Consider the following 18,664-nt stretch of genomic DNA (forward strand, 5'->3'; position numbering starts at 1 on the left):
TCCATTATCACCAGACACTGTTGCTTGTAGTCAGTACTCCTCGTGGCCAGGCCTCATCGGCGGCAGCAGCCAATGACAGGGACAGCTGGGCTCAAGACCCACCCACAAAGCCCAAAAAAACCACAGTTGACAGCAAAAATCGCCCAATAATAAGCAACCCTCGAACTGGAAAAAAAAAATGAATCGCTAGAAAAATAAGTCCAAACTCGCGTTGGAATTGACCAGGCTTGCGTGACACACCTGCACACTACAGGTGACACACTAACGTATCGCGACACACAGTTTGGAAAGCTCTGCCTTAGAGGAACCCATGCAACTGGGCCGTATACATCTCACGGACGCTGAGAGGACTCTTCGCAGTCAATTGGGCCTTTGCCTGTATTGTGGGAACTCTGGTCATCTACTGTCTCAGTGCCCGGAAAGAAGGGAGACAACTCCATGCCGGGAGACATCTGAACCAGTAATTCTTGGTCTTGCTACTGAATTGCCCTTATTCCTGTTACCTACCTTCCTGGAACAACCCCCCCACCTGTTTTGCCACTCAGGTTTTAGTGGATTCCAGCACCGGGGGAAACTTTATATAGCAGGAGCTCGTGGACTGGTATCAGATTTCCACGACTCCCCTGGTACCACCATTGGCTCTTTCCTCGGTTCATGGAGACTTCTTCCCTGGCTTGGTGACTCAGACCACTTTGCCACTTATGTTGAAAATTGGGCCTGATCACACAGAACTCATCTCTTTCTATGTCCTACCCAAAGCTGTGAATCCTGTTATCCTAGGCCTGCCGTGGTTGCAAAAGCATCAACCACAATTTGACTGGTCATTGACCGATCTCATCCAGTGGGGGTTCTGCAGTGCTTGGAATCTTGTTTAAGACCAGAGGAGTCTCCCCGTTCATTGGTCATGGCTACCGCTCTCTCTAACCCTCTTCTCCTGGGTAAAGGTCTCAGGAGACTCAAACCAACCCACCCTCTCTCCCGAAGAATATTCTAAAGTCTAGGGATGTGAATCGGGCTTCGGACTATTGAAAATATCATCGATATTTTCAAAATCGTCAGAAATCGGGGGCTCCCCCAAAATGATAGGAAAACCCCATGATATTGATCGTGGGGGTTCCCTTATCGTTTTGGGGGAGGGCGGGAAAAACGGCACACAAAAATAACCCCTAAACCCACCCCAACCCTTTAAAACTAACCCCTTAGCTTCCCCCACCCTCCCGACGCCCTAAAAAACTTTTTACAGGTACCTGGTGATCCAGTGGGGGTCCCGGGAGCGATCTCCCGCTCCGGGCCGTCCTCCCGCTCCCGGGCCGTCAGCTGCCACTAATCAAAATGGCGCTGATGGCCCTTTGCCCTTACCATGTGACAGGGTATCCGTGCCATTGGCCAGACCCTGTCACATGGTAGAAGCACTGGATGGCCGGCGCCATCTTGTGCTCCTACCATGTGACGGGGGCTGACCAATGGCACCGGTAGCCCCTGTGACATAGTAAGGGCAAAGGCTATCGGCGCCATTTTGATTACTGGCAGCTGATGGCCCAAGTGCAGGAGATCGCTCCCAGACCCCCGCTGGACCACAGGGGCTTTTGGCAAGACTTGGGGGACCCTCCTGACCCCCACAAGACTAGCCAAAAGTCCAGCGGGGGTCCGGGAGTGACCTCCTGCCCTCGGACAGTCGGCTGCCAGTATTCAAAATGGCGCCGATAGCCTTTGCCCTTACTATGTCACAGGGGCTACCGGTGCAGTTAGAGTAGCTGGGTTCAAAAAAGGTTTGGCTAAGTTCTTGGAGGAGAAGTCCATTAACTGCTATTAATCAAGTTGACTTAGGGAATGGCCTCTGCTATTACTGGCATCAGTAGCATGCGATCTTCTTGGTGTTTGGGTACTTGCCAGGTTCTTGTGGCCTGGTTTGGCCTTTGTTGGAAACAGGTTGCTGGGCTTAATGGACCCTTGGTCTGACCCAGCATGGCAGTTTCTTATGTTCTTATGCCATACTGGGTTAGACCAAGGGTCCATTAAGCCCAGTATCCTGATTCCAACAGTGGCCAATCCAAGTAGGCAAACATTAAATAGCTCCTAATGTATTAATGCTGGTAATAAGCAGTGGCTATTCCTTATTGATTAATAGCAGTTTATAGATTTCTACTCTAGGAACTTATCCAAACCTTTTTTAAACCCAGCTAAACCAAATGCCTTAACCACATCCTCTGTCATTGAATTCCAGAGCTTATTTGTGCATTGAGTGAAAAAGAATTTTTTAAAATTTGTTTTAAATATGCTACTTGTAAACTTCATGGAGTATCCCCCAATCTTTCTATTATCTGAAAGAGTAAATAACTGATTCACATTTACCTATTCAAGTCCTATCTTGATTTTGTAGACCTCCATCATATCCCCATCCGCTGTCTCTTCTCCAAGTTGAACAGCCCTAACCTCTTTAGCCTTTTCTCATAGGGGAGCTGTCCCATGCCCTTTATTGTTAGGCCTACCGGCCCCAAGTTGGCTGTCCAATGCTCCCTCACTGCTCCAGACCCTCTGTAGAGCCTACGCTACTCTTGCGCTGCCAGGGCTGTCTCGCTCTCTCCCCGAGCAGGAACGCCGCCGACATCGGCCTTTTCGGCCCCGTCCCTTAGGCGTGCATGCTCATGGCCTGCACAAATTTAAAGGGCCCGTGGCAGGGAGACACTGTCGACCTCTCCCATTCAAGTTGGGGCCTCTCCCGATATATACCCGTGGCAACCTAGGTCCGACAACTTGACAACAGGTTTTCTTGGTGCCTCCTGCTGCTTCTATGTTGGATCCTGCTCCTGCTTCCTGTTTCTGCCTTCGCCCGCCTGCCTGTCCCAGTTCCTGGCCCTGGTCCTGTTCCTGCCTTTGCCTTCCTTCGCCTGTTCTGGACCCTAGCTTCCTCCTTGGAGGAAGCTAGCGTCCAGAAGCTAGCCATTAATGGACTTCTCCTTGGAGGAGAAGTCCATTAATGGCTATTAATCAATTATACTTAAGGAATAGCCACTGCTATTAATTGCATCAATAGCATGGGTTCTTCTTAGTGTTTGGGTAATTGCCAGGTTCTTGTGGCCTGGTTTTTGGCCTCTGTTGGAAACAGGATGCTGGGCTTGATGGACCCTTGGTCTGTCCCAGCATGGCAATTTCTTATGTTCTTATGTTCTTATGTTCCTCCTTATCCCTTCGGATAGATTTCCCGGCTTGACCATTGGACTGGACCTCACATTACCTGTTTGCCGCCTGCCACTGACCATTGGACTGGACCTTGCGTTGCCTGATTGCCACCTGCCACTGATTGCCACCTGCCACCTGCCACTGGCCCAGAAAATTCTAGAGCAACAAAGGGCGCTGGAGGCTCTGGCATCCACGGTAGAAAGGCTCAACGTCCACTTGGATTCTTCGGTTCCAGCGGCTCCTTCAGTTTCTTCTGCACCGGGGTTCATGGCAGCCATGCTTGCGAATCGGCCGGTTCTTCCCCTTCCGGTTCCCCCATGCTTCTCGGGGAACCCGGCGACATGTCGAGGATTCCTGAACCAGTGCAGCATGCACTTTACTCTTCAGACTTCCCTCTTCCCCGATGACCTCACCAAGATCACCTACTTCTTTTCCTTGCTGGATGGCAAGGCTCTGGCATGGGCTTCGCCCCTGTGGGAGCAGGCAGATTCGATACTCTGGGACCTATCCAGCTTCCTTGTTCGGTTCTGCAATGTTTTGAAAGACCCCGGATGACAGGCCACCTCTAGTTCCTCGCTCCTACACCTACGCTAGGATTCCAGGCCCCTGGTCGATTATGTGATTGAGTTCCGGACTTTGGCCGCGGAGCTTCACTGGGGCGAGGATTACCTGCGCTCCATTTTCCTGGAGGGTCTCACAGCCCACATAAAGGACTAATTGGCGGCCTGAGAGCTCCCAAATTCCCTTGATGCCCTCATCGAATTGACCAGCAGCATCGACCATCGTCTTCAGGACCGGGCCAGAGAACAGAAATCCTCCAGGAGATCTTCTTCCCCTCTTCCGTGTCCGCGGTATTCTCCATCTCCTAGATGGGCTACTCCACCCAAATCCCCTCTGGAAGAACCGATGCAGTTAGGCCGAGGCAAGTTAGTTCTGGAGGTACGCTGCAGACGCCTACGTGAAGGGCTGTGTCTCTATTGTGGAGAAGCCGGATACATCTTGTCCTCATGCCCGGTGCGGCCGAGAAACTCCCAGGCATAGGTTGCAGAGGGGGACTCCTCCTGGGCCTGACACATCCTGCTTCCTCTCTTATGCTTCCAGTGACCATTCAGATGTCTGACCAGGACTTCTATACGCTGGCCCTAGTAGTCTCCGGGGCCGGGGGGAATTTCATTATGAGGCAACTGGTCACACACCTCCGGATTCCCACCTACTCTGCTTCAGTCCCACTCATTCTGTCATCCATCCAAGGGGAACCCTTGCCGGGCCGAGTCTCCCATATCACCACTCCAGTCAAACTCCATACAGGCACCTTGTATGAGGAGACCCTGACTTTCCACATCATCGAGAAGGCGATCCATCCTATAGTCCTGGCCCTTCCCTGGCTCCAATGGCATTCTTCCCAATTTGACTGGACAGCTCTACAACTCTCCTGATGAGGGAACTCCTGACAAGAATCTTGTCTAAGACCGAATCTCCAGCAGTCTTGTCTGACGACCACTCATCTTACTCTGGGGCTCCCGCCTCAATATGCATCCTTCCTAGATGTTTTTTCCAAGGAAGGTGCTGATACTCTTCTGCCCCATCATCAGTACGACTGCACGATAAATCTATTTCCCGGCACTGAACCACCCTGGGGCAAGGTCTTCCCCTTGTCTCAAGTTGAAACTAAAGCTATGTCGGACTACGTCTGAGACAACCTGGCCAAAGGCTTCATCTGGCCTTCTGACTCTCGCGCAGGGGCGGGATTCTTCTTTGTGGCAAAGAAAGACTGGGCACTCCGCCCATGCATCGATTACCGCGGGCTAAACGCCATTACCCGAAAGGACTGCTATGCCTTGCCACTTATCTCCAAACTCTTTGACCGCTTACAAGGAGCCCGCATCTTCTCTAAGCTGGACCTCCGAGGAGCATACAATCTGATCCGCATCTGGGGTGGCGATGAATGGATAACCGCCTTCAACACAAGAGATGGGCATTATGAGTACTTTGTTATGCCCTTCAGCCTCTGTAATGCGCCCGCGGTGTTTCAAAATATGATAAATGAGGTTTTTCGAGATATACTCTACGAGTATGTAGACGTCTACCTTGACGACATCTTTATCTTTTCTCGAGACCTCACCATCCATCGCCACGACGGCACTCGGGTGCTTCAACGCCTCAGAGGCCATCAACTTTTTGCGAAACTGGAGAAATGTACCTTCGAACGAGAGAGCATGCCCTTTTTGGGCTACATTATTTGGAGATTTTTATATACCGCAGTACATATAGGTCTACATCACCTCGGTTTACAGTAAACAATAACTTAGCCAAAGGCTTTACAAATAACCAGTTATACAGTAAGTAAACAATAAATAGCAACAGTCTTTACATATAACAGTTAAACGTATGTCAACAATCTAAATAATCAGTTTTTACTGAAATAACAAGTTCCTGAGACACAGATGTGGCTTCTGTACAAATAATCTTCAATGAAAGTTTAAACTCAGAGTAGTTCAATCCATTTACTTGTCTAAGGCAATGTCCTGATTTCAAAATCAAATCAATACACAGTGTCAAACAATGAGAAGGCGGGGAAAAGTGTAAGAGAATGGGAGGGCGGGGAAAAGGGTAAGAGAGGGATAGGCAGGGATAGCAGTGTGAGAATATAGCTGGAGAAAGGAGCAGGAAAGGGATGTCCTAGAGAGGAATATGCCTGTCCCGACTTCAAAGGGTATTAGCATCTGAACACATAGTCTCAAAACATGGCTTTTCCATGAATCCAGAGAAATTTATTTTATTTATTTATTTATTTTTAATTTTTATATACCGAAATTCTTGTAGGGACTACAAATCACTCCGGTTTACATAAAACGAAAACGAAAAACTGCCCAACAGAGAGAGGGGCTTTACATAGAACAGTAGCACCGATGGAACAATATAACTGGATGACAATTAAACATATTAAACATAGTGATAAATAAATATTATAGCTTAACATAGTAATAAATAAAAATTATATTATATGATATAATCTATACAGTTTAACTAATTAACGTAGAATAATGGCATATAAACAATGCAAAATATATATAATAAAGTAAAATGAATTTTTGAGCTCAAAGATTGTTGTCCAGTTGTAGAGTCCTGAAAGAAGGACTTATAGAAACATAGAAATGACGGCAGAAGAAGACCAAACGGCCCATCCAGTCTGCCCAGCAAGCTTCACATTTTTTTCTCATACTTATCTGTTTCTCTTAGCTCTTTGGTTCTATTTCCCTTCCACCCCCACCATTAATGTAGAGAGCAATGATGGAGCTGCAACCAAGTGAAATATCAAGCTTGATTAGTTATGGGTAGTAGGGGAAGTAACCACTGCAATAAGCAAGCTACACCCATGCTTATTTGTTTTACCCAGACTGTGTTATTCAGCCCTTATTGGTTGTTTTTCTTCTGCCCTGCCGTTGAAGCAGGGAGCTATGCTGGATATGCGTGTAGTATCAGTTTTTCTTCTCCCCTGCCGTTGAAGCAGAGAGCTATGCTGGATATGCGTGAAGTATCAGTTTTTCTTCTCCCCTGCCATTGAAGCAGAGAGCTATGCTGGATATGCGTGAAGTATCAGTTTTTCTTCTCCCCTGCCGTTGAAGCAGGGAGCTATGCTGGATATGCGTGAAGTATCAGTTTTTCTTCTCCCCTGCCGTTGAAGCAGAGAGCTATGCTGGATATGCGTGAAGTATCAGTTTTTCTTCTCCCCTGTCATTGAAGCAGAGAGCTATGCTGGATATGCGTGAAGTATCAGTTTTTCTTCTCCCCTGCCGTTGAAGCAGAGAGCTATGCTGGATAAGCATTGAAAGTGAAGTATCAGGCTTATTTGGTTTGGGGTAGTAACCGCCGTAACAAGCCAGCTACTCCCCGCTTTGTGAGTGCGAATCCTTTTTTCTTCTCCCCTGCTGTTGAAGCAGAGAGCTATGCTGGATATGCGTGAAATATCAGTTTTTCTTCTCCCCTGCCGTTGAAGCAGAGAGCTATGCTGGATATGCGTGAAGTATCAGTTTTTCTTCTCCCCTGCCATTGAAGCAGAGAGCTATGCTGGATATGCGTGAAGTATCAGTTTTTCTTCTCCCCTGCCGTTGAAGCAGGGAGCTATGCTGGATATGCGTGAAGTATCAGTTTTTCTTCTCCCCTGCCGTTGAAGCAGAGAGCTATGCTGGATATGCGTGAAGTATCAGTTTTTCTTCTCCCCTGTCATTGAAGCAGAGAGCTATGCTGGATATGCGTGAAGTATCAGTTTTTCTTCTCCCCTGCCGTTGAAGCAGAGAGCTATGCTGGATATGCATTGAAAGTGAAGTATCAGGCTTATTTGGTTTGGGGTAGTAACCGCCGTAACAAGCCAGCTACTCCCCACTTTGTGAGTGCGAATCCTTTTTTCCACATTTCCTCTTGCTGTTGTAGCTTAGAGCGATGTTGGAGTCACAGTAACCATGTGTATGTTTATTGAATAAGGGTATTATCTCCAGGCAGTAGCCGTCATTCTGGCGAGCCACCCACTCTTTATTGATGGCCTCTTGATTTTATGGATCCACAGTGTTTATCCCACGCCCCTTTGAAGTCCTTTACAGTTCTGGTCTTCACCACTTCCTCCGGAAGGGCATTCCAGGCATCCACCACCCTCTCCGTGAAGAAATACTTCCTGACATTGGTTCTGAATCTTCAAATCGTGACCCCTGGTTCTGCTGATTTTTTTCCTATGGAAAAGGTTTGTCGTTGTCTTTGGATCATTAAAACCTTTCAAGTATCTGAAAGTCTGTATCATATCACCTCTGCTCCTCCTTTCCTCCAGGGTGTACATATTTAGATTCTTCAATCTCTCCTCATAAGTCATTTGATGAAGACCTTCCACCTTTTTGGTCACCCTTCTCTGGACCGCCTCCATCTTGTCTCTGTCTCTTTGGAGATACGGTCTCCAGAACTTGGTACGGTGTCCATAATTAGGGGATACCTCATATTTAGGAAGTCTTTCTGTTTCAGTTGAATTGAGAGTCTGGGAAGGCTTGTTGGAAAAGAAAAGTCTTCAATCTTTTTTTAAACTCTTGATGATTGGGTTCTAGTCTTAGATCAGGGGGGAGCGAGTTCCACTGGTGGGGGCCTGCTGAAGATAGCGCTCATTTGCTCAATGATGATTTTACTTGCGGGGCATGCAGTGTTCCTCTGTAAGCACTTCTGATTGGTCTAGAAGATGTGTGCCAGTATTCAACATTGGCCATAACCTGTTGGCCTCAAGCCCTTACAAAGATTTCTTGGTTTTGCCAACTACTATCAGAGTTTCATCCACAACTACGTCAGCCTAGCCACACCTCTTACGGCCCTGACTTGGAAAGGAGCCAACCCCAAACAATGGACTCCGGAAGCACAGGCAGCCTTTCAGTCCTTAAAAGTAGCCTTCCTCAACAGGTCCTGCCTCCGGCATCCCCCCAGAGACCCTTCATCGTGGAGGTAGGAGCCTCTTCCGAAGGGATGAGGGCTGTCTTAAGCCAACATTCCTCTACTGACATTCTACATCCCTGTTCCTTCCTGTCCAGATGATTCTCGCCAGCCAAAAGGATCTACGGAATCGGAGACAAGGAGTTGCTGGCTATAAAACTCGCCTTCAAGGAGTGACGCCCCTGGCTGGAAGGGACACAACACTGCATCACCATATACTCTGACCCCCAAAATCTAGAATATTTGCACCACGCCCAACGGCTGAACAAGCCTAAACCTCCTAGGAGGGGGCCTAGAAGTGGGGGTTCCGTTAGGCCTACCGGCCCCGAGCCGGCTGTCCAACTCTGCTCACTCACCACTCCAGACCCTTGGCAGGGCCTACACTCCTCTCATGTCGCCGGTGCCATCTCACTCTCTCCCCGAGCAGGAATGCCGCCGACTTCGGCCTTTTCGGCCCCGCCCCCAGGCACATGCACGCATGGCCCGCGCAAATTTAAAGGGCCCACAGCAGGGAGACACCGCCAACCCCTCCCGTTCACTTCAGGGCCTCTTCCCATATATACCCCGCAGCAAGCTCAGTCCGATGACTTGGCAACAGATCTTCTTGGTGCTTCCTGCTGCTTCTACATTGGATCCTTATCCTGCTTCCTGTTTCTGTCTTCACCCGCCCACCTGTCCCAGTTCCTGGCCCTGGTCCTGGTCCTGTTCCTGTTCCTGCCTTTGCCTTCCTTCACCTGTTCCGGACCCCAGCTTCCTCCTTCTCCCTTCGGACGGATTTCCCGGCTTGATCATTGGACTGGCCCTCACATTGCCTGTTTCCGCCTGCCACTGACCATTGGACTGGACCTTGTGTTGCCTGATTGCTGCCTGCCACCAACCATTGCACTGGACCTCACATTGCCTGATTGCTGCCTCCCACTGACCGTTGGACCGGACCTCACGTTGCCTGATTGCCGCCTGTCACCGACCACTAGACCGGATGCGGAGATGCGGAAGATGCGGAAAACAGAGGATAACTCTGTTTTCCGCATCTCCACAGTGCCCTCCTAAGCCCAGCTGGTCCCAACACTCAAAGGCTCAACCTGCGGGGAACGGGATTGGTATTGGTGAAGCTCCAGCTAGCCCCTGCCTTCCGTCTGCCTCACCTCCTGTCGCTGGGAACCTGTGATGGGTCTTCCTCCCAGGTAGCGTCAATCCCAGCACAGGCCAAGGGTCCACATTTCTACTGAGGTCACAACATTTCTAATTTTGATTGTCCTTCCCTGAACTTTCTCCAGTGCAAGTATATCTTTTTTGAGATGCGGCCATCAGAATTGCACACTATATTCAAGGTACCGTCTCACCATCGAGTGATACAGAGGCATTATGACAGCCACCATTGTATTCCTAATACAATGCCACCATGTATTACTAATACATGGCATTATGACAGCCACTATTATATTCCTAATAAAATGCCACCATTCCATTCCTAATAATTCCTAACATTCTGTTTGCTTTTTGAACGCCACAGCACACTGAGCCAACGATTTCAATGTAATATCAACTATGACGCCTAGATCTCTTTCCTGGGTGGTAGGTTCTAATACTTCTCGGGAGAAGTATGGAGATACAGAGACTTCATTAACCAGTGCTGCATACACTTTGCATTACAACCTGGACATTTTCCCACAGCTTATGCGAAGACTACGTATATCCTGTCATACCTAGATGGACGAGCCCTGCCCTGGGTATCTTCGCTGTGGGAACATGAGGACCCGATCCTTCACAACATGAAGGATTCCTTGAACTGTTTAAATCAGTTTTTTATGACCCTGCCTGATATTCTGTTGCAGGATCTTCTTTGGTTCACCTAAAGCAATGGAACAAGACGCTAGCTGACTTCGCTATCGAATTCAAGACTCTGGTGTCTGAATTATCCTGGGACCCAAGATGCCTGAAGACACTGTTCTTTGAAGGACTGAACACTCGCCTGAAGGATGAACTCTCAGCTAGAGAGATGCCTGAAACCTTGGCTGAACTGGTGAAACTGGCAACTAGAATCGATCGCCGGCTTCGAGATAAAGTTCAAGAAACCAAGACTTCCAGGAGACCCTTTCTGAGTGAAGTGCGAGTCAAGACTGCATCCAGGGCTGCCCCTATGGTCCCAGCAGCCAGCGAAGAGGAACCGATGCAATTAAACCGCAGCCACCTGACGTCAAAAGAGAGTAGAACGTGGAAGAAATTAGGACTGTGTATGTACTGTGGACAAGCTGGCCATGCTGTCCAAAATTGCCCTATATGTCCAGGAAATGGGCAGACCTAAATCCTGCGGGACAATTATTCTTAGGTCTCACACTCTTTCTCCTCCGCTCTCTCTTCCTGTATCTCTCATCTGCAGTCCTCTACAGTACCAGACTCTTGCCCTAGTGGACTAAGGGGCAGGAGGCAACTTCATTCTTCAATGACTAGTGGAACATCTACGGATCCCCACTTCCACCTTTTCACCTCCTGTACTTCTTTCATCCATCCATGGAGAACCCTTGCCGGGAGAAGTAACACTATGTACCGAACCAGTGTGTCTACATACTGGCGCTCTCCATACAGAGACCATCTCCTTCTTTGTTTTAGAGAAGGCTATGCACCCCATAGTACTAAGAACATAAGAACATAAGAAAATGCCATACTGGGTCAGACCAAGGGTCCATCAAGCCCAGCATCCTGTTTCCAACAGTGGCCAATCCAGGCCATAAGAAACTGGCAAGTACCCAAAAACTAAGTCTATTCCATGTTACCATTGCTAATGGCAGTGGCTATTCTCTAAGTGAACTTAATAGCAGGTAATGGACTTCTCCTCCAAGAACTTGTCCAATCCTTTTTTAAACACAGCTATACTAACGGCACTAACCACATCCTCTGGCAACAAATTCCAGAGTTTAATTGTGCGTTGAGTAAAAAAGAACTATCTCCGATTAGTTTTAAATGTGCCCCATGCTAACTTCATGGAGTGTCCCCTAGTCTTTCTATTATCCGAAAGAGTAAATAACCGATTCACATCTACCCATTCTCGACCTCTCATGATTTTAAACATCTCTATCATATCTAGAGATGTGAATCGTGTCCTCGATCGTCTTAACGATCGATTTCGTCTGGGAGGGAGAGGGAATCGTATCGTCGCCATTTGGGTGTTTAGAGTATCGTGAAAATCGTTAAAATCGTGAACCGGCACACTAAAACCCCCTAAAACCCACCCCTGACCCTTTAAATTAAATCCCCCACCCTCCCGAACCCCCCCCCCCCAAATGCCTTAAATTACCTGGGGGTCCAGCGGCGGTCCGTAGCTAAATCGGGGGAAGGGGGAGGGCAGGAAAACCGGCACACTAAAACACCCTAAAACCCACCCCCGACCCTTTAAATTAAATCCCCCACCCTCCCGAACCCCCCCCCCCCCCAAATGCCTTAAATTACCTGGGGGTCCAGCAGCGGTCCGGAACGGTCTCCTGCAATTGAATCGTGTTGTCTTCAGCCGGCGCCATTCTGCGCCGCCATTTTGCAAAATGGCGGCGCAAAATGGCGGCGGCCATAGACCAACACGATTCGACTGCAGGAGGTCGTTCCGGACCCCCGCTGGACTTTTGGCAAGTCTTGTGGGGGTCAGGAGGCCCCCCCAAGCTGGCCAAAAGTCCCTGGGGGTCCAGCGGGGGTCCGGGAGCGATCTCCTGCCGCGAATCGTTTTCCGTACGGAAAATAGCGCCGGCAGGAGATCGACTGCAGGAGGTTGTTCAGCGGGGGTTCCGGACCCCAGCTGAACGACTCCTGCAGTCGATCTCCTGCCGGCGCCATTTTCCATACAGAAAACGATTCGCGGCAGGAGATCGCTCCCGGACCCCCGCTGGACCCCCAGGGACTTTTGGCCAGCTTGGGGGGGCCTCCTGACCCCCACAAGACTTGCCAAAAGACCAGCGGGGGTCCGGAACGACCTCCTGCAGTCGAATCGTGTTGGTCTATGGCCGCCGCCATTTTGCGCCGCCATTTTGCAAAATGGAGGCGCAGAATAGCGCCGGCTGAAGACAACACGATTCAATTGCAGGAGGCCATTCCGGACCGCCGCTGGACCCCCAGGTAATTTAAGGCATTTGGGGGGGGTTCGGGAGGGTGGGGGATTTAATTTAAAGGGTCGGGGGTGGCTTTTAGGGTGTTTTAGTGTGCCGGTTTTCCTGCCCTCCCCCTTCCCCCGATTTACGATTTTTTGACGATAAATCAGGGGAATTGGTATTGTATTGTGGCCCTAACGATTTTTGACGATTTAAAATATATCGGACGATATTTTAAATTGTCAAAAAACGATTCACATCCCTAATCATATCCCCCCTTAGCCATCTCTTCTCCAAGCTGAAAAGTCCTAACCTCTTTAGTCTTTCCTCATAGGGGAGCTGTTCCATTCCCCTTATCATTTTGGTACCCTTCTCTGCACCTTCCCCATCGCAATTGTATCTTTTTTTAGATGCGGCGACCAGAATTGTACACAGTATTCAAGGTGCGGTTTCGCCATGGAGTGATATAGAGGCATTATGATATTTTCCGTTTTATTCACCATTCCCTTTCTAATAATTCCCAACATTCTGTTTGCTTTTTTGACTGTCGCAGCACACTGAACCGACGATTTCAATGTGTTATCCACTATGACGCCTAGATCTCTTTCTTGGGTTGTAGCACCTAATATGGAACCCAACATTGTGTAATTATAGCATGGGTTATTTTTCCCTATATGCATCACCATGCACTTATCCACATTAAATTTCATCTGCCATTTGGATGCCCAATTTTCCAGTCTCACAAGGTCTTCCTGTAATTTATCACAATCTGCTTGTGATTTAACTACTCTGAACAATTTTGTGTCATCTGCAAATTTGATTATCTCACTCGTCGTATTTCTTTCCAGATCATTTATAAATATATTGAAAAGTAAGGGTCCCAATACAGATCCCTGAGGCACTCCACTGTCCACTCCCTTCCACTGAGAAAATTGTCCATTTAATCCTACTCTCTGTTTCCTCTCTTTTAGCCAGTTTGCAATCCACGAAACGACATCGCCACCTATCCCATGACTTTTTACTTTTCCTAGAAGCCTCTCATGAGGAACTTTTTCAAACGCCTTCTGAAAATCCAAGTATACTACATCTACCGGTTCACCTTTATCCACATGTTTATTAACTCCTTCAAAAAAGTGAAGCAGATTTGTGAGGCAAGACTTGCCTTGGGTAAAGCCATGTTGACTTTGTTCCATTAAACCATGTCTTTCTATATGTTCTGTGATTTTGATGTTTAGAACACTTTCCACTATTTTTCCTGGCACTGAAATCAGGCTAACCGGTCTGTAGTTTCCCGGATCACCCCTGGAGCCCTTTTTAAATATTGGGGTTACATTTGCTATCCTCCAGTCTTCAGGTACAATGGATGATTTTAATGATAGGTTACAAATTTTTACTAATAGGTCTGAAATTTCATTTTTTAGTTCCTTCAGAACTCTGGGGTGTATACCATCCGGTCCAGGTGATTTACTACTCTTCAGTTTGTCAATCAGGTCTACCACATCTTCTAGGTTTACTGTGATTTGATTCAGTCCATCTGAATCATTACCCATGAAAACCTTCTCCATTACGGGTACCTCCCCAACATCCTCTTCAGTAAACACCGAAACAAAGAAATCATTTAATCTTTCTGCGATGGCCTTATCTTCTCTAAGTGCCCCTTTAACCCCTCGATCATCTAGTGGTCCAACTGACTCCCTCACAGGCTTTCTGCTTCAGATATATTTAAAAACGTTTTTACTGTGAGTTTTTGCCTCTACAGCCAACTTCTTTTCAATTTCTCTCTTAGCCTGGGATTACTGTGGCTACAATAGCATATGCCTCAATTTGATTGGGTCACTCTGGAACTGTCGAGGTCCAGACTGCCATAGGCTATGCCTGACTGAGGTTAAGCCATTACCTTGTATGCCTACCACCCCAGTAATGCTGGGCATGCCGCCTCAATACGCATCTTTTCAAGATGTCTTTTCAAAAGAAGCTGCAGATATACTCCCACCTCACAGACGCTATGACTGCGCCATTCGTCTGAAGCCGAATATGGAGCCACCCAAGGGCAGAGTGTACCCCTTCTCTGTGGCAGAGAACAAAGCCATGTCTGAATACATTCAGGAGAATCTCAACAAGGGCTTCATTAGACCGTCCGTCTCCTGCGGGCACAGGCTTCTTCTTTGTGGGCAAAAAGGACAGCACATGGCTTCCTTGCATAGATTACAGAGGCATTAACGAAATAACTTTTAAGGACCGTTATCCCCTGCCTCTGATTTCAGAACTTTTTGATAGACTACAAGGAGCCCAGATCTTTTCTAAATTGGTTCTGAAGGGAGCATGCAGCCTACTTTGCATTAAGGCTGGCGATGAATGGAAGACAGCCTTCAACACTCAAGACAGCCACTTCGAGTATTTAGTGATGCCGTTCTGCCTGTGCAATGCTCCGGCTGTCTTTCAAAATTTAATGAGCGTCATTGCGTGGACGCCCTTTGAAGGGGGGTACTGTTGCGTCCGTCGGTCTTTGACGGCTTCGACCCGCTTGATGCACTCCTATCTCGACTCCTCCCACTTACCTGGGCAAGATGGCTACCGCAGCGTCGTTAAGCCGATTCTATGGCGTCCCCGGAACGGCTATGGTGCAGCCGTACACCATTGCTCCTCCCAGGTACCTGCTAGGGTGCACGCACGCAACCCACGTCTAAGTACGCCTAGTGGCACGAACCTCGAGGGCGTTCCCTCATCTGACATCACGCCAATCTGGGTATATCTGCTTCTCAAGATTGCTAACTCATTGAGTTGGCAAAGGCTCGAATAGACTCGAATGGACACGAACTGTTCCTGTCTGTGCTACTCTGCCGCTTCTCTGCTGCCTGCAGGAAGCTTTCCTTCTGCCTTTCGGGGTTTACTACTAACTTGGATACCCGCTCCTCGGGGGCCCTCTATTCTATTTTCAGGTGCCATTCAGGGAACAGGTACTCACTCCTCGAGGGCCTGCTCTCTCTGCCTCAGTGCCTGTACCTACGACAACTATCTGGTGGAATCGCATCCATATCAGCTAACACTGAGTGAGTACTCTAATCTCTCATCTGTCTCATCCACAGTAACTCCTTGCTGCGGAACCTCCTGACATCATCTAGGAGAGAAGGGCTCCCTCTGCCAAGGTCCCTGAAACTACAACACCACTGCCACCTGGTGGCTACTTCAAGCTGTATAATAAAAGAGTTCAATTCTGGTGTTTTGTGTATAAGAGTCTAGCCCAGTGCTGTGGCTCCTCATGGGGCTCCTCCCCGTGGGCTTGGTCATCTCCACGGCACCCAAGGATCCACTAAAACACACGTAATAGCAACACATAGTTAGGGTGATTTTTCCCTATATGCATTCCTAAGATGAAAGGCTACACAGGGTAGGGCTCTTCAGCTTGAAAAAGAGCTGAGAGAGACATAATAGAAGTTTATAAAATCATGGGTGAAGTGGAATAGATAAAGGATGGTTATTTACCCTTTCAGATATTACTAACACAAGGGGACACCATGAAACTAAGACCAGAAGATTCAAAACAAATCATAAAACATACTTTTCACTCAGTGCACTGTCAAGCTGTGGAATTTATTGCCAGAGAACATAATCAAGGCAAGTAGCTTGGCAAGGTTTAAAAGAGGTTTGGACAAGTTCCTAGAGGAAAAGTTCATAACATTATTAGCCATTCTGGCAATACTAGAATATTTATATTATAAAGGTTGATATTATTATGTTTAATCTTCAGCTAAGCCCTTTCGACAAGAACAGTGTGAAGCCAGGAATGGATATCAATCTGATGCTAAAGGTGTCAAGACATATGTGGAATGGATCCCTAAGTATGCAGGCGTGCTCCTTGCAGATGTGTGCAAACTTACTTGTCGAGCCAAAGGAACCGGTTACTATGTGGTATTTTCGCACAAGGTAAATGACATCTTAATGCCCATTTCCCATTAAATTGTTGACAACTTGTATACATTGAGAAGCCCTTTGTAATATCTTCCTTATATAAAAGAAAGGAGAAGTGCATTTCGGACTTAATTTTCAAAATGACTTATGTGCATAAAACCCTAGTTTATGTATGTAAGTGTTGTTCTCAAAATCAATCAGGGCCCTGTATGCATAAAAGTATGCACATACTTTTATGTGCAATGAGAAGAAATGTTCCAGGGGAAGAGCTGGGGCAGAACTGTGATTTATGTGCATACTTTTTTTATTTTAAAAAGGTGCACCTAAAATTCACCCACACAGGTTACGCCATCAATACAGCAGGTATAATGTTGTGCAGAAGGGTTTGTGCACATACTTTGGCAGTTACACGGGAATTTTCTATGTAAACGTAAACATGTTTGCTTTGAAATTTCAGGGTTAAGACTGTACATAAAGGGGAAGATTTTACAATGTAAGCGCGCGGCCTACATTTGTGCGCACTACCCGGTGCGCACAAGTGTACGCCCGATTTTATAACATGCGCACGCAGCCACACGCATGTTATAAAATCAGGGGTCGGCGCGTGCAAGGGGGTGCACACTAGTGCACCTTACGCACGCCGAGCCCTCAGGGAGACCAGCTGGCTTTCCCCGTTCCCTCCGAGGCCGCTCCAAAATCGGAGCCGCTCGGAGGGAACTTTCCTTTCCCCCTCCCACCTTCCCCTCCCTTTCCCTACCTGTCCCGCCCCCCAGCCCGAAACCCCCCCCCCCCCCGTACCTTTATTTCACAAGTTACGCCTGCCAGAAGCAGACATGCAGGAAACTCACACAGCAATGAGATTTGTTCAATGTTCTCTCCAGGTAGAGAGTCAAAGTGACCCCTAACCCCTACACTACTACCTAAACCTCACCTCGAGTTACTAGGTGGGCCTCTTATAGTTACATAAATAGCTGCTTACTATAGTGCCACCCTCAGAGGCTCTCTCTCTCCCTCCCTCCCTCCCTCCCTCTCACCCTCTCTCCCTCATCCATCCATCTCAGGGCCCTTCTCCAGCCTAAAAATACCCAAAACACAATTTGTTTTATGGGCACATTGCACAGCTTAACATCAATGAAAAAAGGAGTAGTTATTTTCGGCATTAAAACTATGCGATATGGCTTCGCAAAATGTGAAGCCAGCCCACTTTTCCCAAAATCCTGCCTTCAACTCCTCCCCTTTTAAAAACTAGCATCGCACCATGCATTATGGTGCTTTTCACATGGTTAAGGCATTTTTCGCATGCGAAAACACCATAACGCATGCAAAAAGACCATAACACCAGTTGGAAAATAACCCCCTTAGCTGGCTAACCTAATTCCTCTCAGAAATGCTCCCAGAATTCTTAAATTATTTGTCTAAATGTTAGCCAGATGATGAGGTATCCAGCTAAAGTTTAGCCAGATAAGTGAGGGAAATATTCAAACATCATCATTTAGCTGGATAACTTGTGAGTTAATCAGCTAATTCCTCAAAATATGTCCCAAACTGTGGTTGTGTAAAGGGCATATTTGCACCGAAAACCAGGACTATACACATACTGGGATGCTATATGTTTGTATAAAAGCTGGTTCATTTTTAGGAGAGAGATGCTCACTGTTTGCATCTCTTCCCCACTTTGACACAGTCAGATTTTGGAGTTAGTCAACAACGGTATTTGGTAGGGATGTGAATCGTTTTAGGACGATTAAAATTATCGTCCGATAATTTTAATATCGTCTTAAACCGTTATGGAACACAATACAATAGAGATTCTAACGATTTATCGTTATAAATCGTTAGAATCGTGAGCCGGCACACTAAAACCCCCTAAAACCCACCCCCGACCCTTTAAATTAAATCCCCCACCCTCCCGAACCCCCCCAAATGACTTAAATAACCTGCGGGTCCAGCGGCGGTCCAGAACGGCAGCGGTCCGGAACGGGCTCCTGCTCCTGAATCTTGTTGTCTTCAGCCGGCGCCATTTTCCAAAATGGCGCCGAAAA

At 47.6% G+C, this 18,664-nt stretch overlaps 1 protein-coding gene across 1 annotated transcript in view; it reads left to right on the forward strand.

The window, feature by feature from the left end:
* Window positions 1-18,664, forward strand: part of ADAMTS5 (ADAM metallopeptidase with thrombospondin type 1 motif 5) — a 228,756-nt gene that overhangs the window by 179,384 nt on the left and 30,708 nt on the right. The window contains 1 exon segment of the mRNA XM_029578186.1: window positions 16,462-16,637. Coding sequence (XP_029434046.1) covers window positions 16,462-16,637 — 176 coding nt within the window.

The sequence above is a fragment of the Rhinatrema bivittatum genome, chromosome 15, assembly GCF_901001135.1.
Source record: "Rhinatrema bivittatum chromosome 15, aRhiBiv1.1, whole genome shotgun sequence".
Classification (NCBI taxonomy): domain Eukaryota; kingdom Metazoa; phylum Chordata; class Amphibia; order Gymnophiona; family Rhinatrematidae; genus Rhinatrema; species Rhinatrema bivittatum.